Genomic DNA, 23,187 nt, shown 5'->3' on the forward strand with positions numbered 1-23,187 from the left:
TGGCTGATCTGATCCCAACCACAAATCTAAAGAACACAAGAAGTCGGAGCAGGACCCGGCCACATAGCCCCTGGGTCCTCTCCGCCACCCATAGGGCATTGACCGATCCGAACTCAGCTTCATGTCCAATTTCCTGCCCGCTCCCCATAACCCCTAATTCCCTTTACTTCTAGGAAACTGTCTCTTTCTGTTTTAAATTTATCTAATGATGTAGCAGGAGGAGGAGATGGAGCAGGATGGGAGATGGAGCAGGAGGAGGAGAATCAGCAGGAGCAGGAGAAGCAGCAGGAGCGGGAGAAGGAGCAGGTGCGGGAGAAGGAGCAGGAGCAGGAGGAGGAGAAGGAGCAGGAGGGAGAGAAGGCACTGGAGGTGGAGAAGGAGCAGGACGGTGTGAAGGAGCAAGAGGGGGAGAAGGAGCAGGAGGTGGAGAAGGAGCAATTGGTGGAGAAGGAGCAGGAGGAGGAGAAGGAGCAGGAGGTAGAGAAGCAGCAGGAGGTGGAGAAGGAGCAGGAGATGGAGAAGCAACAGGAGGAGCAGAAGGAGCAGGAAGAGGAGTTTCAGCAGGAGAAGGAGCAGCAGCAGGAGGAGGAGAAGGAGCAGGAGGTCGTTGAGCAGGTGGAGGAGAAGTAGCAGGAGCATGTTGAGCAGGAGGTGGAGAAGGAGGAGGAGGTGGAGAAGGAGGAGGAGGTGGAGAAGGAGCAGGAGGTGGAGAAGGAGCAGGAGGTGGAGAAGGAGCAGGAGGTGGAGAAGGAGCAGGAGGTGGAGAAGGAGCAGGAGGTGGAGAAGGAGCAGGAGGTGGAGAAGGAGCAGGAGGTGGAGAAGGAGCAGGAGGTGGAGAAGGAGCAGGAGGTAGAGAAGGAGCAGGAGGTGGAGAAGGAGCAGGAGGTGGAGAAGGAGCAGGAGGAGGAGAAGGAGCAGGAGGTGGAGAAGGAGCAGGAGGTGGAGATGGAGCAGGAGGTGGAGAAGGAGCAGGAGGTGGAGAAGGCGCAGGAGGAGGAGAAGCAGGAGGAGGAGGAGAGGCAGCAGGAGGGGGAGAAGGAGCAGGAGGTGGAGGAGGAGCAGCAGGTGGAGAAGGAACAGTATGAGCAGATGTTGCAGGAAGAGGAGGTTGAGCAGGTCGAGGAGCAATAGCAGGAGGTGGAGAAGGAGCAGGAGGTGGAGAAGGAGCAGGAGGTGGAGAAGGAGCAGGAGGTGGAGAAGGAGCAAGAGGTGGAGAAGGAGCAGGAGGTGGAGAAGGAGCAGGAGGTGGAGAAGGAGCAGGAGGTGGAGAACGAGCAGGAGGAGGAGATGGAGCAGGAGGTGGAGATGGAGCAGGAGGAGGAGAATCAGCAGGAGCAGGAGAAGCAGCAGGGGCGGGAGAAGGAGCAGCAGCAGGAGGAGGAGATGGAGCAGGAGGAAGTTGAGCAGGTGGACGAGATGTCGCAGGTGAATGTTGAGCAGGAGGTGGAGAAGGATTAGGAGGTGGAGAAGGAGCAGGAGGTGGAGTAGTGGCAGGAGGAGAGAAGGAGCAGGATGTGGAGAAGGAGCAGGGGTTGGTGATGGAGCAGCAGGTTGAGAACGAGCTGGAGTTGGAGAAGGAGCAGGAGGAGGAGAAGCAGTAGGAGGAGGAGAGGCAACAGGAGGAGGAGAAGCAGCAGGTTCGGGAGAAGGAGCACGACCAGGAAAAGGAGCAGGAGGAGGAGAAGGAGGAGGAGGAGAAGGAGCAGGAGGAGGACGAGGAGCAGGAGGTGGAGAAGGAGCAAAAGGTGGAGAATGAGCAGGAGGTTGAAACGGAGCTGGATGTGGAGAAGGAGCAGGCGGTGGAGAAGGAGCAGGAGGTGGAGATGGAGCAGGAGGGAGAGAAGGCGCAGGAGGGAGAGAAGGCGCAGGAGGTGCAGAAGGAGCGGGAGAAGGAGAAGGAGCAGGAGGTGGAGAAGGAGCAGGAGGCGGAGAAGGAGCAGGAGGTGGAGAAGGAGCAGGAGGTGGAGACGGAGCAGGAGGTGGAGAAGGAGCAGGAGGTGGAGAAGGAGCAGGAGGAGGAGAAGTAGCAGGAGGAGGAGAAGGAGCAGGAGGAGGAGAATGAGCAGGAGGAAGAGAAGCAGCAGGAGCAGGGGAAGCAGCAGGAGCAGGAGAAGCAGCAGGAGCAGGAGAAGCAGCAGGAGTGGGAGAAGGAGCAGGAGCGGGAGAATGAGCAGGAGCAGGAGGAGGAGAAGGAGCAGGAGGGAGAGAAGGCACTGGAGGTGGAGAAGGAGCAGGACGGTGTGAATGAGCAAGAGGTGGAGAAGGAGCAGGAGGAGGAGAAGGAGCAGGAGGTGGAGAAGGAGCAGGAGGTCGAGAAGGAGCAGGAGGTGGAGAAGGAGCAGGAGATGGAGAAGCAACAGGAGGTGGAGAAGCAGCAGGAAGAGGAGTTTGAGCAGGAGAAGGAGCAGCAGCAGGAGGTGGAGAAGGAGCAGGAGGTAGAGAAGGAGCAGGAGGTCGAGAAGGAGCAGGAGGTCGAGAAGGAGCAGGAGGAGGAGAAGGAGCAGGAGGTGGAGAAGGAGCAGGAGGTCGAGAAGGAGCAGGAGGTGGAGAAGGAGCAGGAGGTGGAGAAGGAGTAGGAGGTGGAGAAGGAGCAGGAGGTGGAGAAGGAGCAGGAGGTGGAGAAGGAGCAGGAGGTCGAGAAGGAGCAGGAGGAGGAGAAGGAGCAGGAGGTGGAGAAGGAGCAGGAGGTCGAGAAGGAGCAGGAGGTGGAGAAGGAGCAGGAGGTGGAGAAGGAGTAGGAGGTGGAGAAGGAGCAGGAGGTGGAGAAGGAGCAGGAGGTGGAGAAGGAGCAGGAGGTGGAAAAGGAGCAGGAGGTGGAGAAGGAGCAGGAGATGGAGAAGCAACAGGAGGTGGAGAAGCAGCAGGAAGAGGAGTTTGAGCAGGAGAAGGAGCAGCAGCAGGAGGTGGAGAAGGAGCAGGAGGTAGAGAAGGAGCAGGAGGTGGAGAAGGAGCAGGAGGTGGAGAAGGAGCAGGAGGAGGAGAAGGAGCAGGAGGTGGAGAGGGAGCAGGAGGTGGAGATGGAGCAGGAGGTGGAGAAGGAGCAGGAGGTGGAGAAGGAGCAGGAGGAGGAGAAGGAGCAGGAGGTGGAGAGGGAGCAGGAGGTGGAGATGGAGCAGGAGGTGGAGAAGGAGCAGGAGGTGGAGAAGGAGCAGGAGGTGGAGAAGGAGCAGGAGGTGGAGAAGGAGTAGGAGGTGGAGAAGGAGCAGGAGGTGGAGAAGGAGCAGGAGGTGGAGAAGGAGCAGGAGGTGGAGAAGGAGCAGGAGGTGGAGAAGGAGCAGGAGGTGGAGAAGGAGCAGGAGGTGGAGAAGGAGCAGGAGGTGGAGAAGGAGCAGGAGGTGGAGAAGGAGCAGGAGGTGGAGAAGGAGCAGGAGGTGGAAAAGGAGCAGGAGGTGGAGATGGAGTAGGAGGTGGAGAAGGAGCAGGAGGTGGAGAAGGAGCAGGAGGTGGAGATGGAGCAGGTGGGGAAGAAGGAGCAGGAGGTGGAGAAGTAGCAGGCGGAGGACAAGGAGCAGGAGTTGGAGTAGCAGCAGGAGCTGGAGGGGGAGATGGAACTGAAGGAGAAGGAGCAGGCGGTGGAGACAGAGCAGGAGGAGGAGAAGCAGCAGGAAGAGGAGAAGCAGCAGGAGGGAGAGAAGGCGCAGAAGGTGGATATGGAGCCAGAGGGGGAGAAGGAGCAGGAAGTGGAGAAGGAGCAGAAGGTGGAGAAGGAGCAGGAGGTGGAGAAGGAGCAGGAGGTGGAGAAGGAGCAGGAGGTGGAGAAGGAGCAGGAGGTGGAGAAGGAGCAGGAGGTGGAGAAGGAGCAGGAGGTGGAGAAGCAGCAGGAGGTGGAGAAGCATCAGGAGGTGGAGAAGCAGCAGGAGGGGGAGAAGGAGCAGGAGGGGGAGAAGGAGCAGGAGGGGGAGAAGGAGCATGAGGGGGAGAAGGAGCATGAGGGGGAGAAGGAGCAGGAAGGGGAGAAGGAGCAGCATGTGCAGAAGGAGCAAGAGGTGGAGAAGGAGCAAGAGGTGGAGAAGGAGCAGGAGGTGGAGATGGAGCAGGAGGTGGAGATGGAGCAGGAGGTGGAGAAGGAGCAGGTGGGAGAGAAGGCTCAGGAGCTGGAAAAGGAGCAGTCGGGGGAGAAGGAGCAGGAGGTGGAGATGGAGCAGGCGGTGGAGAAGGAGCAGGAGGAGGAGAAGGAGCAGGAGGTGGAGAAGGAGCAGGAGGTGGAGAATGAGCAGGCGGTGGAGATGGAGCAGGTGGTAGAGAAGGCTCAGGAGCTGGAAATGGAGCAGTTGGGGATGGAGGAGCAGGAGGTGGAGAAGGAGCAAGAGGTGGAGAAGGAGCAAGAGGTGGAGAAGCAGCAGGAGGAGAACAAGGAGCAGGAGATGGAGTAGCAGCAGGAGCTGGAGGGGGAGATGGAACTGAAGGAGAAGGAGCAGGCGGTGGAGACAGAGCAGGAGGAGGAGAAGCAGCAGGAAGAGAAGAAGCAGCAGGAGGGAGAGAAGGCGCAGAAGGTGGATATGGAGCAGGAGGGGGAGAAGGAGCAGGAAGTGGAGAAGGAGCAGAAGGTGGAGAAGGAGCAGGAGGTGGAGAAGGAGCAGGAGGTGGAGATGGAGCAGGAGGTGGAGAAGGAGCAGGAGGTGGAGAAGGAGCAGGAGGTGGAGAAGGAGCAGGAGGTGGAGAAGGAGCAGGAGGTGGAGAAGGAGCAGGAGGTGGAGAAGGAGCAGGAGGTGGAGAAGGAGCAGGAGGTGGAGGATGAGACGGAGCAGGTGCTGGAGGAGGAGACGGAGCAGGCGGTGAAGAAGGTGCAGGTGGTGTAGAAGGAGCAGGAGGTGGAAAAGTATCAGGAGGTGGAGAAGGAGCAGGAGGTGGAGAAGGAGCAGGAGGTGGAGAAGGACCAGGAGCTACAGAAGGAGATAGAGGGAAAGAAGGCGCAGGAGGTGGAGAAAGAGCAGCAGGTGGAGCAGGAGGAGGAGGCGGAGCAGGAGGAGGAGACGGAGCAGGAGGAGGAGACGGAGCAGGAGTTGGAGACGGAGCAGGAGTTGGAGACGGAGCAGGAGTTGGAGACGGAGCAGGAGTTGGAGACGGAGCAGGAGTTGGAGACGGAGCAGGAGTTGGAGACGGAGCAGGAGTTGGAGACGGAGCAGGAGTTGGAGACGGAGCAGGAGTTGGAGAAGGAGCAGGAGGTGGAGAAGGAGCAGGAGGTGGAGAAGGAGCAGGAGGTGGAGATGGAGCAGGTGGGAGAGAAGGCTCAGGAGCTGGAAAAGGAGAAGGAGGTGGAGAAGGAGCAGGAGGTGGAGAAGGAGCAGGAGGTGGAGAAGCAGCAGGAGGTGGAGAAGCAGCAGGAGGTGAAGAGGCAGCAGGAGGTGGAGAGGCAGCATGAGGGGGAGAAGCAGCAGGAAGTGGAGAAGCAGCAGGAGGTGGAGAAGCAGCAGGAGGTGGAGAAGCAGCAGGAGGTGGAGAATCCGCAGGAGGGGGAGAAGGAGCAGGAGGTGGAGAATCCGCAGGAGGGGGAGAAGGAGCAGGAGGGGGAGAAGGAGCAGGAGGGGGAGAAGGAGCAGGAGGGGGAGAAGGAGGAGGAGGTGGAGAAGGAGCAGGAGGTGGAGATGGAGCAGGTGGGAGAGAAGGCTCAGGAGCTGGAAAAGGAGCAGGAGGTGGAGAAGGAGCAGGAGGTGGAGAAGCAGCAGGAGATGGAGAAGCAGCAGGAGGTGGAGAAGCAGCAGGAGGTGGAGAGGCAGCAGGAGGTGGAGAAGCAGCAGGAAGTGGAGAAGCAGCAGGAGGTGGAGAAGCAGCAGGAGGTGGAGAAGCAGCAGGAGGTGGAGAAGCAGCAGGAGGTGGAGAAGCAGCAGGAGGTGGAGAAGCAGCAGGAGGTGGAGAAGCAGCAGGAGGTGGAGAAGAAGCAGGAGGTGGAGAAGCAGCAGGAGGTGGAGAAGCAGCAGGAGGTGGAGAAGCAGCAGGAGGTGGAGAAGCAGCAGGAGGTGGAGAAGCCGCAGGAGGTGGAGAAGCAGCAGGAGGTGGAGAAGAAGCAGGAGGTGGAGAAGCAGCAGGAGGTGGAGAAGGAGCAGGAGGGGGAGAAGGAGCATGAGGGAGAGAAGGAGCAGGATGGGGAGAAGGAGCAGGAGGTGCAGAAGGAGCAAGAGGTGGAGATGGAGCAGGTGGTAGAGAAGGCTCAGGAGCTGGAAATGGAGCAGTTGGGGAAGGAGGAGCAGGAGGTGGAGAAGGAGCAAGAGGTGGAGAAGGAGCAAGAGGTGGAGAAGCAGCAGGAGGAGGACAAGGAGCAGGAGTTGGAGTAGCAGCAGGAGCTGGAGGGGGAGATGGAACTGAAGGAGAAGGAGCAGGCGGTGGAGACAGAGCAGGAGGAGGAGAAGCAGCAGGATGAGAAGAAGCAGCAGGAGGTAGAGAAGGCGCAGAAGGTGGATATGGAGCAGGAGGGGGAGAAGGAGCAGGAGGTGGAGAAGGAGCAGGAGGTGGAGAAGGAGCAGGAGATGGAGAAGGAGCAGGAGGTGGAGAAGGAGCAGGAGGTGGAGAAGGAGCAGGAGGTGGAGGTGGAGAAGGAGCAGGAGGTGGAGAAGGAGCAGGAGGTGGAGACGGAGCAGGAGTAGGAGAAGGAGCAATAGATGGAGGAGGAGCAGGAGGTGGAGAAGGAGCAGGAGGTGGAGAATGAGCAGGAGGTGGAGATGGAGCAGTTGGGGAAGAAGGAGCAGGAGGTGCAGAAGGAGCAAGAGGTGGAGAAGGAGCAAGAGGTGGAGAAGGAGCAAGAGGTGGAGAAGGAGCAACAGGTGGAGAAGCAGCAGGAGGAGGACAAGGAGCAGGAGGGGGAGAAGGAGCAGGAGGGGGAGAAGGAGCAGGAGGGGGAGAAGGAGTATGAGGGGGAGAAGGAGCAGGAAGGGGAGAAGGAGCAGGAGGTGCAGAAGGAGCAAGAGGTGGAGAAGGAGCAAGAGGTGGAGAAGGAGCAGGAGGTGGAGATGGAGCAGGAGGTGGAGATGGAGCAGGAGGTGGAGAAGGAGCAGGTGGGAGAGAAGGCTAAGGAGCTTGAAAAGGAGCAGTCGGGGGAGAAGGAGCAGGAGGTGGAGAAGGAGCAGGCGGTGGAGAAGGAGCAGGAGGTGGAGAAGGAGCAGGAGGTGGAGAAGGAGCAGGAGGTGGAGATGGAGCAGGTGGTAGAGAAGGCTCAGGAGCTGGAAATGGAGCAGTTGGGGAAGGAGGAGCAGGAGGTGGAGAAGGAGCAAGAGGTGGAGAAGCAACAGGAGGAGGACAAGGAGCAGGAGTTGGAGTAGCAGCAGGAGCTGGAGGGGGAGATGGAACTGAAGGAGAAGGAGCAGGCGGTGGAGACAGAGCAGGAGGAGGAGAAGCAGCAGGAAGAGAAGAAGCAGCAGGAGGGAGAGAAGGCGCAGAAGGTGGATATGGAGCCGGAGGGGGAGAAGGGGCTGGAGGAGGAGAAGGCGCTGGAGGAGGAGAAGGGGCTGGAGGAGGAGAAGGAGCAGGTAGTGCAGAAGGAGCAGGTGGTGGAGAAGGAGCAGGAGGTGGAGAAGCAGCAGGAGGTGGAGATGGAGCAGGAGGTGGAGAAGGAGCAGGAGGTGGAGAAGGAGCAGGAGGTGGAGAAGAAGCAGGAGGTGGAGATGGAGCAGGAGGTGGAGGTGGAGCAGGAGGTGGAGATGGAGCAGGAGGTGGAGATGGAGCAGGAGGTGGAGATGGAGCAGGAGGTGGAGAAGGAGCAGGAGGTGGAGAAGGAGCAGGAGTTGGAGAAGGAGCAGGAGGTGGAGAAGGAGCAGCAGGAGGAGAAGCAGCAGGACGAGGACAAGTAGCAGGAGTTGGAGTAGCAGCAGGAGCTGGAGGGGGAGATGGAACTGAAGGAGAAGGAGCAGGCAGTGGAGACGGAGCAGGAGGAGGTGAAGGAGCAGGAGATGGAGGAGGCGAAGGAGCAGGAGGAGGGGGAGGAGCAGGTGGTGGAGGAGGAGACGGAGCAGGCGGTGAAGAAGGTGCAAGTGGTGGAGAAGGAGCAGGAGGTGGAGAAGGAGCAGGAGGTGGAGAAGGAGCAGGAGGTGGAGAAGGAGCAGGAGGTGGAGAAGGAGCAGGAGGTGGACAAGGAGCAGGAGGTGGAGAAGGAGTAGGAGGTGGAGAAGGAGCAGGAGGTGGAGAAGGAGCAGGAGGTGGAGAAGGAGCAGGAGGTGGAGAATGAGCAGGAGGTGGAGATGGAGCAAGAGGTGGAGAAGGACCAGGAGCTACAGAAGGAGATAGAGGGAAAGAAGGCGCAGGAGGTGGAGAAAGAGCAGCAGGTGGAGAAGGAGGAGGAGGCGGAGCAGGAGGAGGAGACGGAGCAGGAGTTGGAGACGGAGCAGGAGTTGGAGACGGAGCAGGAGTTGGAGACGGAGCAGGAGTTGGAGACGGAGCAGGAGGTTGAGAAGGAGCAGGAGGTGGAGAAGGAGCAGGAGGTGGAGAAGGAGCAGGAGGTGGAGAAGCAGCAGGAGGTGGAAAAGCAGCAGGAGGTGGAGAAGCAGCAGGAGGTGGAAAAGCAGCAGGAGGTGGAGAAGCAGCAGGAGGTGGAGAGGCAGCAGGAGGTGGAGAGGCAGCAGGAGGTGGAGAAGCAGCAGGAAGTGGAGAAGCAGAAGGAGGTGGAGAAGCAGCAGGAGGTGGAGAATCAGCAGGAGGTGGAGAAGCAGCAGGAGGTGGAGAAGCAGCAGGAGGGGGAGAAGGAGCAGGAGGGGGAGAAGGAGCAGGAGGGGGAGAAGGAGCAGGAGGGGGAGAAAGAGCATGAGGGGGAGAAGGAGCAGGAAGGGGAGAAGGAGCAAGATATGCAGAAGGAGCAAAAGGTGGAGAAGGAGCAAGAGGCGGAGAAGGAGCAGGAGGTGGAGATGGAGCAGGAGATGGAGATGGAGCAGGAGGTGGAGAAGGAGCAGGTGGGAGAGAAGGCTCAGGAGCTGGAAAAGGAGCAGTCGGGGGAGAAGGAGCAGGAGGTGGAGATGGAGCAGGCGGTGGAGAAGGAGCAGGAGGTGGAGAAGGAGCAGGAGGTGGAGAAGGAGCAGTTGGGGATGGAGGAGCAGGAGGTGGAGAAGGAGCAAGAGGTGGAGAAGGAGCAAGAGGTGGAGAAGGAGCAAGAGGTGGAGAAGCAGCAGGAGGAGAACAAGGAGCAGGAGATGGAGTAGCAGCAGGAGCTGGAGGGGGAGATGGAACTGAAGGAGAAGGAGCAGGCGGTGGAGACAGAGCAGGAGGAGGAGAAGCAGCAGGAAGAGAAGAAGCAGCAGGAGGGAGAGAAGGCGCAGAAGGTGGATATGGAGCAGAAGGGGGAGAAGGAGCAGGAAGTGGAGAAGGAGCAGGAGGTGGAGAAGGAGCAGGAGGTGGAGAAAGAGCAGGAGGTGGAGAAGGAGCAGGAGGTGGAGACGGAGCTGGAGTAGGAGAAGGAGCAATAGATGGAGGAGGAGAAGGGGTAGGAGAAGGAGCAGGATGAGGAGGAGGAGCACGAGGAGCTGTAGATGGAGCAGGATGTGGAGAAGGAGCAGGCTGTGTTGGAGGAGCAGGTGGTGGAGGATGAGACGGAGCAGGTGGTGGAGGAGGAGACGGAGTAGGTGGTGAAGAAGGTGCAGGTGGTGGAGAAGGAGCAGGAGGTGGAAAAGTATCAGGAGGTGGAGAAGGAGCAGGAGGTGGAGAAGGAGCAGGAGGTGGAGAAGGACCAGGAGCTACAGAAGGAGATAGAGGGAAAGAAGGCGCAGGAGGTGGAGAAGGAGCAGCAGGTGGAGAAGGAGGAGGAGGCGGAGCAGGAGGAGGAGATGGAGCAGGAGTTGGAGACGGAGCAGGAGTTGGAGACGGAGCAGGAGTTGGAGACGGAGCAGGAGTTGGAGAAGGAGCAGGAGGTGGAGAAGGAGCAGGAGGTGGAGAAGGAGCAGGAGGTGGAGAAGGAGCAGGAGTTGGAGAAGCAGCAGGAGGTGGAGAAGCAGCAGGAGGTGGAGAAGCAGCAGGAGGTGGAGAAGCAGCAGGAGGTGGAGAGGCAGCAGGAGGTGGAGAGGCAGCAGGAGGTGGAGAAGCAGCAGGAAGTGGAGAAGCAGAAGGAGGTGGAGAAGCAGCAGGAGGTGGAGAATCAGCAGGAGGTGGAGAAGCAGCAGGAGGTGGAGAAGCAGCAGGAGGGGGAGAATGAGCAGGAGGGGGAGAAGGAGCAGGAGGGGGAGAAGGAGCAGGAGGGGGAGAAAGAGCATGAGGGAGAGAAGGAGCAGGAAGGGGAGAAGGAGCAGGATATGCAGAAGGAGCAAAAGGTGGAGAAGGAGCAAGAGGCGGAGAAGGAGCAGGAGGTGGAGATGGAGCAGGAGGTGGAGATGGAGCAGGAGGTGGAGAAGGAGCAGGAGGGAGAGAAGGCTCAGGAGCTGGAAAAGGAGCAGTCGGGGGAGAAGGAGCAGGAGGTGGAGATGGAGCAGGCGGTGGAGAAGGAGCAGGAGGTGGAGAAGGAGCAGGAGGTGGAGAAGGAGCAGGAGGTGGAGAAGGAGCAGTTGGGGATGGAGGAGCAGGAGGTGGAGAAGGAGCAAGAGGTGGAGAAGGAGCAAGAGGTGGAGAAGCAGCAGGAGGAGAACAAGGAGCAGGAGATGGAGTAGCAGCAGGAGCTGGAGGGGGAGATGGAACTGAAGGAGAAGGAGCAGGCGGTGGAGACAGAGCAGGAGGAGGAGAAGCAGCAGGAAGAGAAGAAGCAGCAGGAGGGAGAGAAGGCGCAGAAGGTGGATATGGAGCAGGAGGGGGAGAAGGAGCAGGAAGTGGAGAAGGAGCAGAAGGTGGAGAAGGAGCAGGAGGTGGAGAAGGAGCAGGAGGTGGAGAAGAAGCAGGAGGTGGAGAAGGAGCAGGAGGAGGAGACGGAGCAGGAGGAGGAGAAGGAGCAGGAAGAGGAGAAGGAGCAGGAGGAGGAGAAGGAGCAGAAGGTGGAGAAGGAGCAGGAGGTGGAGAAGGAGCAGGAGGTGGAGAAGGAGCAGGAGGTGGAGAAGGAGCAGTAGGTGGAGAAGGAGCAGGAGGTGGAGAAGGAGCAGGAGGTGGAGACGGAGCAGGAGTAGGAGAAGGAGCAATAGATGGAGGAGGAGAAGGGGGAGGAGAAGGAGCAGGATGAGGAGGAGGAGCACGAGGAGCTGTAGATGAAGCAGGATGTGGAGAAGGAGCAGGCGGTGTTGGAGGAGCAGGTGGTGGAGGATGAGACGGAGCAGGTGGTGGAGGAGGAGACGGAGCAGGCGGTGAAGAAGGTGCAGGTGGTGGAGAAGGAGCAGGAGGTGGAAAAGTATCAGGAGGTGGAGAAGGAGCAGGAGGTGGAGAAGGAGCAGGAGGTGGAGAAGGACCAGGAGCTACAGAAGGAGATAGAGGGAAAGAAGGCGCAGGAGATGGAGAAAGAGCAGCAGGTGGAGAAGGAGGAGGAGGCGGAGCAGGAGGAGGAGACGGAGCAGGAGGAGGAGACGGAGCAGGAGGAGGAGACGGAGCAGGAGTTGGAGACGGAGCAGGAGTTGGAGACGGAGCAGGAGTTGGAGACGGAGCAGGAGTTGGAGACGGAGCAGGAGTTGGAGACGGAGCAGGAGTTGGAGAAGGATCAGGAGGTGGAGAAGGAGCAGGAGGTGGAGAAGGAGCAGGAGGTGGAGATGGAGCAGGTGGGAGAGAAGGCTCAGGAGCTGGAAAAGGAGCTGGAGGTGGAGAAGCAGCAGGAGGTGGAGAAGCAGCAGGAGGTGGAGAGGCAGCAGGAAGTGGAGAAGCAGCAGGAGGTGGAGAAGAAGCAGGAGGTGGAGAAGCAGCAGGAGGTGGACAAGCAGCAGGAGGTGGAGAAGCAGCAGGAGGTGGAGAAGCAGCAGGAGGTGGAGAAGCAGCAGGAGGTGGAGAAGCAGCAGGAGGTGGAGAAGCAGCAGGAGGTGGAGAAGCAGCAGGAGGTGGAGAAGAAGCAGGAGGTGGAGAAGAAGCAGGAGGTGGAGAAGCAGCAGGAGGTGGAGAAGCAGCAGGAGGTGGAGAAGCAGCAGGAGGTGGAGAAGAAGCAGGAGATGGAGAAGCAGCAGGAGGTGGAGAAGGAGCAGGAGGTGGAGAAGCAGCAGGAGGTGGAGAAGGAGCAGGAGGTGGAGAAGCAGCAGGAGGTGGAGAAGCAGCAGAAGGTGGAGAAGCAGCAGGAGGTGGAGAAGGAGCAGGAGGTGGAGAAGCAGCAGGAGGTGGAGAAGCAGCAGGAGGTGGAGAAGCAGCAGGAGGTGGAGAAGCCGCAGGAGGGGGAGAAGGAGCAGGTGGGGGAGAAGGAGCAGGAGGGGGAGAAGGAGCAGGAGGGGGAGAAGGAGCATGAGGGAGAGAAGGAGCAGGGAGGGGAGAAGGAGCAGGAGGTGCAGAAGGAGCAAGAGGTGGAGAAGGAGCAAGAGGTGGAGAAGGAGCAGGAGGTGGAGATGGAGCAGGAGGTGGAGATGGAGCAGGAGGTGGAGATGGAGCAGGAGGTGGAGAAGGAGCAGGAGGTGGAGAATGAGCAGGAGGTGGAGATGGAGCAGGTGGTAGAGAAGGCTCAGGAGCTGGAAATGGAGCAGTTGGGGAAGGAGGAGCAGGAGGTGGAGAAGGAGCAAGAGGTGGAGAAGGAGCAAGAGGTGGAGAAGCAGCAGGAGGAGGACAAGGAGCAGGAGTTGGAGTAGCAGCAGGAGCTGGAGGGGGAGATGGAACTGAAGGAGAAGGAGCAGGCGGTGGAGACAGAGCAGGAGGAGGAGAAGCAGCAGGAAGAGAAGAAGCAGTAGGAGGTAGAGAAGGCGCAGAAGGTGGATATGGAGCAGGAGGGGGAGAAGGACCAGGAGGTGGAGAAGGAGCAGGAGGTGGAGAAGGAGCAGGAGGTGGAGAAGGAGCAGGAGGTGGAGAAGGAGCAGGAGGTGGAGAAGGAGCAGGAGGTGGAGAAGGAGCAGGAGGTGGAGGTGGAGAAGGAGCAGGAGGTGGAGAAGGAGCAGGAGGTGGAGACGGAGCAGGAGTAGGAGAAGGAGCAATAGATGGAGGAGGAGAAGGGGGAGGAGAAGGAGCAGGAGGAGGAGGAGGAGCACGAGGAGCTGTAGATGGAGCAGGATGTGGAGAAGGAGCAGGCGGTGTTTTAGGAGCAGGTGGTGGAGGAGGAGACGGAGCAGGTGGTGGAGGAGGAGACGGAGCAGGCGGTGGAGAATGAGCAGGAGAATGAGGTGGAGAATGAGCAGGAGTTGGAGATGGAGCAGGTGGTAGAGAAGGCTCAGGAGCTGGAAATGGAGCAGTTGGGGAAGAAGGAGCAGGAGGTGGAGAAGGAGCAAGAGGTGGAGAAGGAGCAAGAGGTGGAGAAGGAGCAAGAGGTGGAGAAGGAGCAACAGGTGGAGAAGCAGCAGGAGGAGGAAAGGAGCAGGAGGGGGAGAAGGAGCAGGACGGGGAGAAGGACCAGGAGGGGGAGAAGGAGCATGAGGGGGAGAAGGAGCAGGAAGGGGAGAAGGAGCAGGAGGTGCAGAAGGAGCAAGAGGTGGAGAAGGAGCAAGAGGTGGAGAAGGAGCAGGAGGTGGAGAAGCAGCAGGAGGAGAACAAGGAGCAGGAGATGGAGTAGCAGCAGGAGCTGGAGGGGGAGATGGAACTGAAGGAGAAGGAGCAGGCGGTGGAGACAGAGCAGGAGGAGGAGAAGCAGCAGGAAGAGAAGAAGCAGAAGGAGGGAGAGAAGGCGCAGAAGGTGGATATGGAGCAGAAGGGGGAGAAGGAGCAGGAAGTGGAGAAGGAGCAGAAGGTGGAGAAGGAGCAGGAGGTGGAGAAGGAGCAGGAGGTGGAGAAGGAGCAGGAGGTGGAGAAGGAGCAGGAGGTGGAGAAGGAGCAGGAGGTGGAGAAGGAGCAGGAGGTGGAGAAGGAGCAGGAGGTGGAGACGGAGCAGGAGTAGGAGAAGGAGCAATAGATGGAGGAGGAGAAGGGGGAGGAGAAGGAGCAGGATGAGGAGGAGGAGCACGAGGAGCTGTAGATGGAGCAGGATGTGGAGAAGGAGCAGGCGGTGTTGGAGGAGCAGGTGGTGGAGGATGAGACGGAGCAGGTGGTGGAGGAGGAGACGGAGCAGGTGGTGAAGAAGGTGCACGTGGTGGAGAAGGAGCAGGAGGTGGAAAAGTATCAGGAGGTGGAGAAGGAGCAGGAGGTGGAGAAGGAGCAGGAGGTGGAGAAGGACCAGGAGCTACAGAAGGAGATAGAGGGAAAGAAGGCGCAGGAGGTGGAGAAAGAGCAGCAGGTGGAGAAGGAGGAGGAGGCGGAGCAGGAGGAGGAGACGGAGCAGGAGTTGGAGACGGAGCAGGAGTTGGAGACGGAGCAGGAGTTGGAGACGGAGCAGGAGTTGGAGACGGAGCAGGAGTTGGAGACGGAGCAGGAGGTGGAGAAGGAGCAGGAGGTGGAGAAGGAGCAGGAGGTGGAGAAGGAGCAGGAGGTGGAAAAGCAGCAGGAGGTGGAGAAGCAGCAGGAGGTGGAGAGGCAGCAGGAGGTGGAGAGGCAGCAGGAGGTGGAGAGGCAGCAGGAGGTGGAGAAGCAGCAGGAAGTGGAGAAGCAGAAGGAGGTGGAGAAGCAGCAGGAGGTGGAGAATCAGCAGGAGGTGGAGAAGCAGCAGGAGGTGGAGAAGCAGCAGGAGGGGGAGAATGAGCAGGAGGGGGAGAAGGAGCAGGAGGGGGAGAAGGAGCAGGAGGGGGAGAAGGAGCAGGTGGGAGAGAAGGCTCAGGAGCTGGAAAAGGAGCAGTCGGGGGAGAAGGAGCAGGAGGTGGAGATGGAGCAGGCGGTGGAGAAGGAGCAGGAGGTGGAGAAGGAGCAGGAGGTGGAGAAGGAGCAGTTGGCGATGGAGGAGCAGGAGGTGGAGAAGGAGCAAGAGGTGGAGTAGCAGCAGGAGCTGGAGGGGGAGATGGAACTGAAGGAGAAGGAGCAGGCGGTGGAGACAGAGCAGGAGGAGGAGAAGCAGCAGGAAGAGAAGAAGCAGCAGGAGGGAGAGAAGGCGCAGAAGGTGGATATGGAGCAGAAGGGGGAGAAGGAGCAGGAAGTGGAGAAGGAGCAGAAGGTGGAGAAGGAGCAGGAGGTGGAGAAGGAGCAGGAGGTGGAGAAGGAGCAGGAGGTGGAGAAGGAGCAGGAGGTGGAGAAGGAGCAGGAGGTGGAGAAGGAGCAGGAGGTGGAGACGGAGCTGGAGTAGGAGAAGGAGCAATAGATGGAGGAGGAGAAGGGGGAGGAGAAGGAGCAGGATGAGGAGGAGGAGCACGAGGAGCTGTAGATGGAGCAGGATGTGGAGAAGGAGCAGGCGGTGTTGGAGGAGCAGGTGGTGGAGGATGAGACGGAGCAGGTGGTGGAGGAGGAGACGGAGTAGGTGGTGAAGAAGGTGCAGGTGGTGGAGAAGGAGCAGGAGGTGGAAAAGTATCAGGAGGTGGAGAAGGAGCAGGAGGTGGAGAAGGAGCAGGAGGTGGAGAAGGAGCAGGAGGTGGAGAAGGACCAGGAGCTACAGAAGGAGATAGAGGGAAAGAAGGCGCAGGAGGTGGAGAAGGAGGAGGAGGCGGAGCAGGAGGAGGAGATGGAGCAGGAGTTGGAGACGGAGCAGGAGTTGGAGACGGAGCAGGAGTTGGAGACGGAGCAGGAGGAGGAGACGGAGCAGGAGTTGGAGACGGAGCAGGAGGAGGAGACGGAGCAGGAGTTGGAGACGGAGCAGGAGGTGGAGAAGGAGCAGGAGGTGGAGAAGGAGCAGGAGGTGGAGAAGGAGCAGGAGGTGGAGAAGCAGCAGGAGGTGGAGAAGCAGCAGGAGGTGGAGAAGCAGCAGGAGGTGGAGAAGCAGCAGGTGGTGGAGAAGCAGCAGGAGGTGGAGAAGCAGCAGGAGGTGGAGAGGCAGCAGGAGGTGGAGAGGCAGCAGGAGGTGGAGAAGCAGCAGGAAGTGGAGAAGCAGAAGGAGGTGGAGAAGCAGCAGGAGGTGGAGAATCAGCAGGAGGTGGAGAAGCAGCAGGAGGTGGAGAATCAGCAGGAGGTGGAGAAGCAGCAGGAGGTGGAGAAGCAGCAGGAGGGGGAGAATGAGCAGGAGGGGGAGAAGGAGCAGGAGGGGGAGAAGGAGCAGGAGGGGGAGAAGGAGCAGGAGGGGGAGAAAGAGCAAAAGGTGGAGAAGGAGCAAGAGGCGGAGAAGGAGCAGGAGGTGGAGAAGGAGCAGGTGGGAGAGAAGGCTCAGGAGCTGGAAAAGGAGCAGTCGGGGGAGAAGGAGCAGGAGGTGGAGATGGAGCAGGCGGTGGAGAAGGAGCAGGAGGTGGAGAAGGAGCAGGAGGTGGAGAAGGAGCAGTTGGGGATGGAGGAGCAGGAGGTGGAGAAGGAGCAAGAGGTGGAGTAGCAGCAGGAGCTGGAGGGGGAGATGGAACTGAAGGAGAAGGAGCAGGCGGTGGAGACAGAGCAGGAGGAGGAGAAGCAGCAGGAAGAGAAGAAGCAGCAGGAGGGAGAGAAGGCGCAGAAGGTGGATATGGAGCAGAAGGGGGAGAAGGAGCAGGAAGTGGAGAAGGAGCAGAAGGTGGAGAAGGAGCAGGAGGTGGAGAAGGAGCAGGAGGTGGAGAAGGAGCAGGAGGTGGAGAAGGAGCAGGAGGTGGAGAAGGAGCAGGAGGTGGAGAAGGAGCAGGAGGTGGAGAAGGAGCAGGAGGTGGAGACGGAGCTGGAGTAGGAGAAGGAGCAATAGATGGAGGAGGAGAAGGGGGAGGAGAAGGAGCAGGATGAGGAGGAGGAGCACGAGGAGCTGTAGATGGAGCAGGATGTGGAGAAGGAGCAGGCGGTGTTGGAGGAGCAGGTGGTGGAGGATGAGACGGAGCAGGTGGTGGAGGAGGAGACGGAGTAGGTGGTGAAGAAGGTGCAGGTAGTGGAGAAGGAGCAGGAGGTGGAAAAGTATCAGGAGGTGGAGAAGGAGCAGGAGGTGGAGAAGGAGCAGGAGGTGGAGAAGGACCAGGAGCTACAGAAGGAGATAGAGGGAAAGAAGGCGCAGGAGGTGGAGAAGGAGCAGCAGGTGGAGAAGGAGGAGGAGGCGGAGCAGGAGGAGGAGATGGAGCAGGAGTTGGAGACGGAGCAGGAGTTGGAGACGGAGCAGGAGTTGGAGACGGAGCAGGAGGAGGAGACGGAGCAGGAGTTGGAGACGGAGCAGGAGGAGGAGACGGAGCAGGAGTTGGAGACGGAGCAGGAGTTGGAGAAGGAGCAGGAGGTGGAGAAGGAGCAGGAGGTGGAGAAGGAGCAGGAGGTGGAGATGGAGCAGGAGGTGGAGAAGCAGCAGGAGGTGGAGAAGCAGCAGGAGGTGGAGAAGCAGCAGGAGGTGGAGAAGCAGCAGGAGGTGGAGAAGCAGCAGGAGGTGGAGAGGCAGCAGGAGGTGGAGAGGCAGCAGGAGGTGGAGAAGCAGCAGGAAGTGGAGAAGCAGAAGGAGGTGGAGAAGCAGCAGGAGGTGGAGAATCAGCAGGAGGTGGAGAAGCAGCAGGAGGTGGAGAAGCAGCAGGAGGGGGAGAATGAGCAGGAGGGGGAGAAGGAGCAGGAGGGGGAGAAGGAGCAGGAGGGGGAGAAAGAGCATGAGGGGGAGAAGGAGCAGGAAGGGGAGAAGGAGCAGGATATGCAGAAGGAGCAAAAGGTGGAGAAGGAGCAAGAGGCGGAGAAGGAGCAGGAGGTGGAGATGGAGCAGGAGGTGGAGAAGGAGCAGGTGGGAGAGAAGGCTCAGGAGCTGGAAAAGGAGCAGTCGGGGGAGAAGGAGCAGGAGGTGGAGATGGAGCAGGCGGTGGAGAAGGAGCAGGAGGTGGAGAAGGAGCAGGAGGTGGAGAAGGAGCAGTTGGGGATGGAGGAGCAGGAGGTGGAGAAGGAGCAAGAGGTGGAGAAGGAGCAAGAGGTGGAGAAGCAGCAGGAGGAGAACAAGGAGCAGGAGATGGAGTAGCAGCAGGAGCTGGAGGGGGAGATGGAACTGAAGGAGAAGGAGCAGGCGGTGGAGACAGAGCAGGAGGAAGAGAAGCATCAGGAAGAGAAGAAGCAGCAGGAGGGAGAGAAGGCGCAGAAGGTGGATATGGAGCAGGAGGGGGAGAAGGAGCAGGAAGTGGAGAAGGAGCAGAAGGTGGAGAAGGAGCAGGAGGTGGAGAAGGAGCAGGAGGTGGAGAAGTAGCAGGTGGGAGAGAAGGCTCAGGAGGTGGAGAAGAAGCAGGAGGTGGAGAAGGAGCAGGAGGTGGAGAAGGAGCAGTAGGTGGAGAAGGAGCAGGAGGTGGAGAAGGAGCAATAGATGGAGGAGGAGAAGGGGGAGGAGAAGGAGCAGGAGGTGGAGAAGGACCGGGAGCTACAGAAGGAGATAGAGGGAAAGAAGGCGCAGGAGGTGGAGAAAGAGCAGCAGGTGGAGAAGGAGGAGGAGGCGGAGCAGGAGGAGGAGACGGAGCAGGAGGAGGAGACGGAGCAGGAGGAGGAGACGGAGCAGGAGTTGGAGACGGAGCAGGAGTTGGAGACGGAGCAGGAGTTGGAGACGGAGCAGGAGTTGGAGACGGAGCAGGAGGTGGAGAAGGAGCAGGAGGTGGAGAAGGAGCAGGAGGTGGAGAAGGAGCAGGAGGTGGAGAAGAAGCAGGAGGTGGAGAAGGAGCAGGAGTAGGAGAAGGAGCAATAGATGGAGGAGGAGAAGGGGGAGGAGAAGGAGCAGGATGAGGAGGAGGAGCACGAGGAGCTGTAGATGAAGCAGGATGTGGAGAAGGAGCAGGCGGTGTTGGAGGAGCAGGTGGTGGAGGATGAGACGGAGCAGGTGGTGGAGGAGGAGACGGAGCAGGCGGTGAAGAAGGTGCAGGTGGTGGAGAAGCAGCAGGAGGTGGAAAAGTATCAGGAGGTGGAGAAGGAGCAGGAGGTGGAGAAGGAGCAGGAGGTGGAGAAGGACCAGGAGCTACAGAAGGAGATAGAGGGAAAGAAGGCGCAGGAGGTGGAGAAAGAGCAGCAGGTGGAGAAGGAGGAGGAGGCGGAGCAGGAGGAGGAGACGGAGCAGGAGGAGGAGACGGAGCAGGAGGAGGAGACGGAGCAGGATTTGGAGACGGAGCAGGAGTTGGAGACGGAGCAGGAGTTGGAGACGGAGCAGGAGTTGGAGACGGAGCAGGAGTTGGAGACGGAGCAGGAGTTGGAGACGGAGCAGGAGTACTTGCTGGAGCAGGAGAAGGAGCGGGAGGTGGAGAAGGAGCAGGAGGTGCAGAACTAGCAGGTGGTGCAGAACGAGCAGGTGGTGGAGAAGAAGCAGGAGGTGGAGAAGGAGCAGGAGGTGGGGAAGGAGCAGGAGGTGGGGAAGGAGCTGGAGGTGGGGAAGGAGCTGGAGGTGGGGAAGGAGCAGGAGGTGGGGAAGGAGCTGGAGGTGGGGAAGGAGCAGGAGGTGGGGAAGGAGCAGGCGGTGGGGAAGGAGCTGGAACAGGAGAAGGAGCAGGAAGAGGAGAAGGAGCAGGAAGAGGAGAAGGAGCAGGAGGAGGAGAAGGAGCAGGAAGAGGAGAAGGAGCAGGAGGAGGAGAAGGAGCAGAAGGTGGAGAAGGAGCAGGAGGTGGAGAAGGAGCAGGAGGTGGAGAAGGAGCAGGAGGTGGGGAAGGAGCAGGAGGTGGGGAAGGAGCAGGAGTTGGGGAAGGAGCAGGAGGTGGGGAAGGAGCAGGAGGTGGAGACGGAGCAGGAGTTGGAGACGGAGCAGGAGTTGGAGACGGAGCAGGAGTTGGAGACGGAGCAATAGATGGAGGAGGAGCAGGAGGAGGAGGAGGAGCTGTAGATGGAGCAGGATGTGGAGAAGGAGCAGGCGGTGTTGGAGGAGCAGGTGGTGGAGGAGGAGACGGAGCAGGTGGTGGAGGAGGAGACGGAGCAGGCGGTGAAGAAGGTGCAGGTGGTGGAGAAGGAGCAGGAGGTGGAAAAGTATCAGGAGGTGGAGAAGGAGCAGGAGGTGGAGAAGGACCAGGAGCTATAGAAGGAGATAGAGGGAAAGAAGGCGCAGGAGGTGGAGAAAGAGCAGCAGGTGGAGAAGGAGGAGGAGGCGGAGCAGGAGGAGGAGACGGAGCAGGAGGAGGAGACGGAGCAGGAGTTGGAGACGGAGCAGGAGTTGGAGACGGAGCAGGAGTTGGAGACGGAGCAGGAGTTGGAGACGGAGCAGGAGTTGGAGACGGAGCAGGAGGTGGGGAAGGAGCAGGAGGTGGGGAAGGAGCAGGAGGTGGGGAAGGAGCAGGAGGTGGAGAAGGAGCAGGAGGTGGGGAAGGAGCAGGAGGTGGGGAAGGAGCAGGAGGTGGGGAAGGAGCAGGAGGTGGGGAAGGAGCAGGAGGTGGGGAAGGAGCAGGAGGTGGGGAAGGAGCAGGAGGTGGAGACGGAGCAGGAGTTGGAGACGGAGCAGGAGTTGGAGACGGAGCAGGAGTTGGAGACGGAGCAGGAGTACTTGCTGGAGCAGGAGAAGGAGCGGGAGGTGGAGAAGGAGCAGGAGGTGGGTAAGGAGCAGGAGGTGGGGAAGGAGCAGGAGGTGGGGAAGGAGCAGGAGGTGGAGAAGGAGCAGGAGGTGGGGAAGGAGCAGGAGGTGGGGAAGGAGCAGGAGGTGGGGAAGGAGCAGGAGGTGGGGAAGGAGCAGGAGGTGGGGAAGGAGCAGGAGGTGGGGAAGGAGCAGGAGGTGGGGAAGGAGCAGGAGGTGGGGAAGGAGCAGGAGTTGGAGACGGAGCAGGAGTTGGAGACGGAGCAGGAGTTGGAGACGGAGCAGGAGTTGGAGACGGAGCAGGAGGAGGAGACGGAGCAGGAGGAGGAGACGGAGCAGGAGGAGGAGACGGAGCAGGAGTTGGAGACGGAGCAGGAGTTGGAGACGGAGCAGGAGTTGGAGACGGAGCAGGAGTTGGAGATGGAGCAGGAGTTGGAGACGGAGCAGGAGTTGGAGACGGAGCAGGAGTTGGAGACGGAGCAGGAGTTGGAGACGGAGCAGGAGTACTTGCTGGAGCAGGAGAAGGAGCGGGAGGTGGAGAAGGAGCAGGAGGTGCAGAACTAGCAGGTGGTGCAGAACGAGCAGGTGGTGGAGAAGAAGCAGGAGGTGGAGAAGGAGCAGGAGGTGGGGAAGGAGCAGGAGGTGGGGAAGGAGCTGGAGGTGGGGAAGGAGCTGGAGGTGGGGAAGGAGCAGGAGGTGGGGAAGGAGCTGGAGGTGGGGAAGGAGCAGGAGGTGGGGAAGGAGCAGGCGGTGGGGAAGGAGCTGGAACAGGAGAAGGAGCAGGAAGAGGAGAAGGAGCAGGAAGAGGAGAAGGAGCAGGAGGAGGAGAAGGAGCAGGAAGAGGAGAAGGAGCAGGAGGAGGAGAAGGAGCAGAAGGTGGAGAAGGAGCAGGAGGTGGAGAAGGAGCAGGAGGTGGAGAAGGAGCAGGAGGTGGGGAAGGAGCAGGAGGTGGGGAAGGAGCAGGAGTTGGGGAAGGAGCAGGAGGTGGGGAAGGAGCAGGAGGTGGAGACGGAGCAGGAGTTGGAGACGGAGCAGGAGTTGGAGACGGAGCAGGAGTTGGAGACGGAGCAATAGATGGAGGAGGAGCAGGAGGAGGAGGAGGAGCTGTAGATGGAGCAGGATGTGGAGAAGGAGCAGGCGGTGTTGGAGGAGCAGGTGGTGGAGGAGGAGACGGAGCAGGTGGTGGAGGAGGAGACGGAGCAGGCGGTGAAGAAGGTGCAGGTGGTGGAGAAGGAGCAGGAGGTGGAAAAGTATCAGGAGGTGGAGAAGGAGCAGGAGGTGGAGAAGGACCAGGAGCTATAGAAGGAGATAGAGGGAAAGAAGGCGCAGGAGGTGGAGAAAGAGCAGCAGGTGGAGAAGGAGGAGGAGGCGGAGCAGGAGGAGGAGACGGAGCAGGAGGAGGAGACGGAGCAGGAGTTGGAGACGGAGCAGGAGTTGGAGACGGAGCAGGAGTTGGAGACGGAGCAGGAGTTGGAGACGGAGCAGGAGGTGGGGAAGGAGCAGGAGGTGGGGAAGGAGCAGGAGGTGGGGAAGGAGCAGGAGGTGGGGAAGGAGCAGGAGGTGGAGAAGGAGCAGGAGGTGGGGAAGGAGCAGGAGGTGGGGAAGGAGCAGGAGGTGGGGAAGGAGCAGGAGGTGGGGAAGGAGCAGGAGGTGGGGAAGGAGCAGGAGGTGGGGAAGGAGCAGGAGGTGGAGACGGAGCAGGAGTTGGAGACGGAGCAGGAGTTGGAGACGGAGCAGGAGTTGGAGACGGAGCAGGAGTACTTGCTGGAGCAGGAGAAGGAGCGGGAGGTGGAGAAGGAGCAGGAGGTGGGTAAGGAGCAGGAGGTGGGGAAGGAGCAGGAGGTGGGGAAGGAGCAGGAGGTGGAGAAGGAGCAGGAGGTGGGGAAGGAGCAGGAGGTGGGGAAGGAGCAGGAGGTGGGGAAGGAGCAGGAGGTGGGGAAGGAGCAGGAGGTGGGGAAGGAGCAGGAGGTGGGGAAGGAGCAGGAGGTGGGGAAGGAGCAGGAGGTGGGGAAGGAGCAGGAGGTGGGGAAGGAGCAGGAGTTGGAGACGGAGCAGGAGTTGGAGACGGAGCAGGAGTTGGAGACGGAGCAGGAGTTGGAGACGGAGCAGGAGTTGGAGACGGAGCAGGAGTAATTGCTGGAGCAGGAGAAGGAGCGGGAGGTGGAGAAGGAGCAGGAGGTGGGTAAGGAGCAGGAGGTGGGGAAGGAGCAGGAGGTGGGTAAGGAGCAGGAGGTGGGGAAGGAGCAGGAGGTGGGGAAGGAGCAGGAGGTGGGGAAGGAGCAGGAGGTGGGGAAGGAGCAGGAGGTGGGGAAGGAGCAGGAGGTGGGGAAGGAGCAGGAGGTGGGGAAGGAGCAGGAGGTGGGGAAGGAGCAGGAGGTGGGGAAGGAGCAGGAGGTGGGGAAGGAGCTGGAGGTGGGGAAGGAGCAGGAGGTGGGGAAGGAGCAGGAGGTGGGGAAGGAGCTGGAACAGTAGAAGGAGCAGGAAGAGCAGAAGGAGCAAGAAGAGGAGAAGGAGCAGGAGGAGGAGAAGGAGCAGGAAGAGGCGAAGGAGCAGGAGGAGGAGGTTGAGCAGAATGAGCAGGAGATTGAGAAGGAGCAGGAGAAAGAGCTGGAGGTGGAGAAGGCGCAGGAGGAGGAGAAGGAGCAGGAGGTCGAAAAGGACAAGGAGTTGGTTGAGCAGGAGGAGGAGCTTGAGCAGGAGGAGGAGGTTGAGCAGGAGGAGGAGACGGAGCAGGAGGAGGAGACGGAGCAGGAGGAGGAGACAGAGCAGGAGGAGGAGACGCAGCAGGAGGAGGAGACGGAGCAGGATGAAGAGAAGGAGCAGGAGGTGGAGAAGGAGCAGGAGGTGGAGAAGGAGCAGGAGGTGGAGAA

At 60.3% G+C, this 23,187-nt stretch overlaps 3 protein-coding genes across 3 annotated transcripts; all 3 read right to left on the reverse strand.

Annotated features, from left to right (window-relative positions):
• Window positions 1–7,147: 7,147 nt before the first annotated feature.
• Window positions 7,148–9,012, reverse strand: LOC137305300 (uncharacterized; the record flags this gene model as incomplete). Its single annotated transcript, XM_067974149.1, has 3 exons — window positions 7,148–7,154; window positions 7,937–8,408; window positions 8,730–9,012. Coding segments are annotated over 3 exons (762 nt in total), but the record flags the coding sequence as incomplete, so codon positions are not given.
• Window positions 9,013–10,818: 1,806 nt separating this feature from the next.
• LOC137304954 (uncharacterized) lies at window positions 10,819–11,448 on the reverse strand (the record flags this gene model as incomplete). Its single annotated transcript, XM_067973734.1, has 1 exon — window positions 10,819–11,448. A coding segment is annotated over one exon (630 nt), but the record flags the coding sequence as incomplete, so codon positions are not given.
• Window positions 11,449–19,952: 8,504 nt separating this feature from the next.
• On the reverse strand, window positions 19,953–21,599 carry LOC137304952 (uncharacterized; the record flags this gene model as incomplete). Its single annotated transcript, XM_067973733.1, has 1 exon — window positions 19,953–21,599. A coding segment is annotated over one exon (1,647 nt), but the record flags the coding sequence as incomplete, so codon positions are not given.
• Between the last annotated feature and the right edge of the window lie 1,588 nt (window positions 21,600–23,187).

The sequence above is a fragment of the Heptranchias perlo genome, chromosome 39 (genome assembly GCF_035084215.1).
Source record: "Heptranchias perlo isolate sHepPer1 chromosome 39, sHepPer1.hap1, whole genome shotgun sequence".
In the NCBI taxonomy this organism is placed as follows: Eukaryota; Metazoa; Chordata; class Chondrichthyes; order Hexanchiformes; family Hexanchidae; genus Heptranchias; species Heptranchias perlo.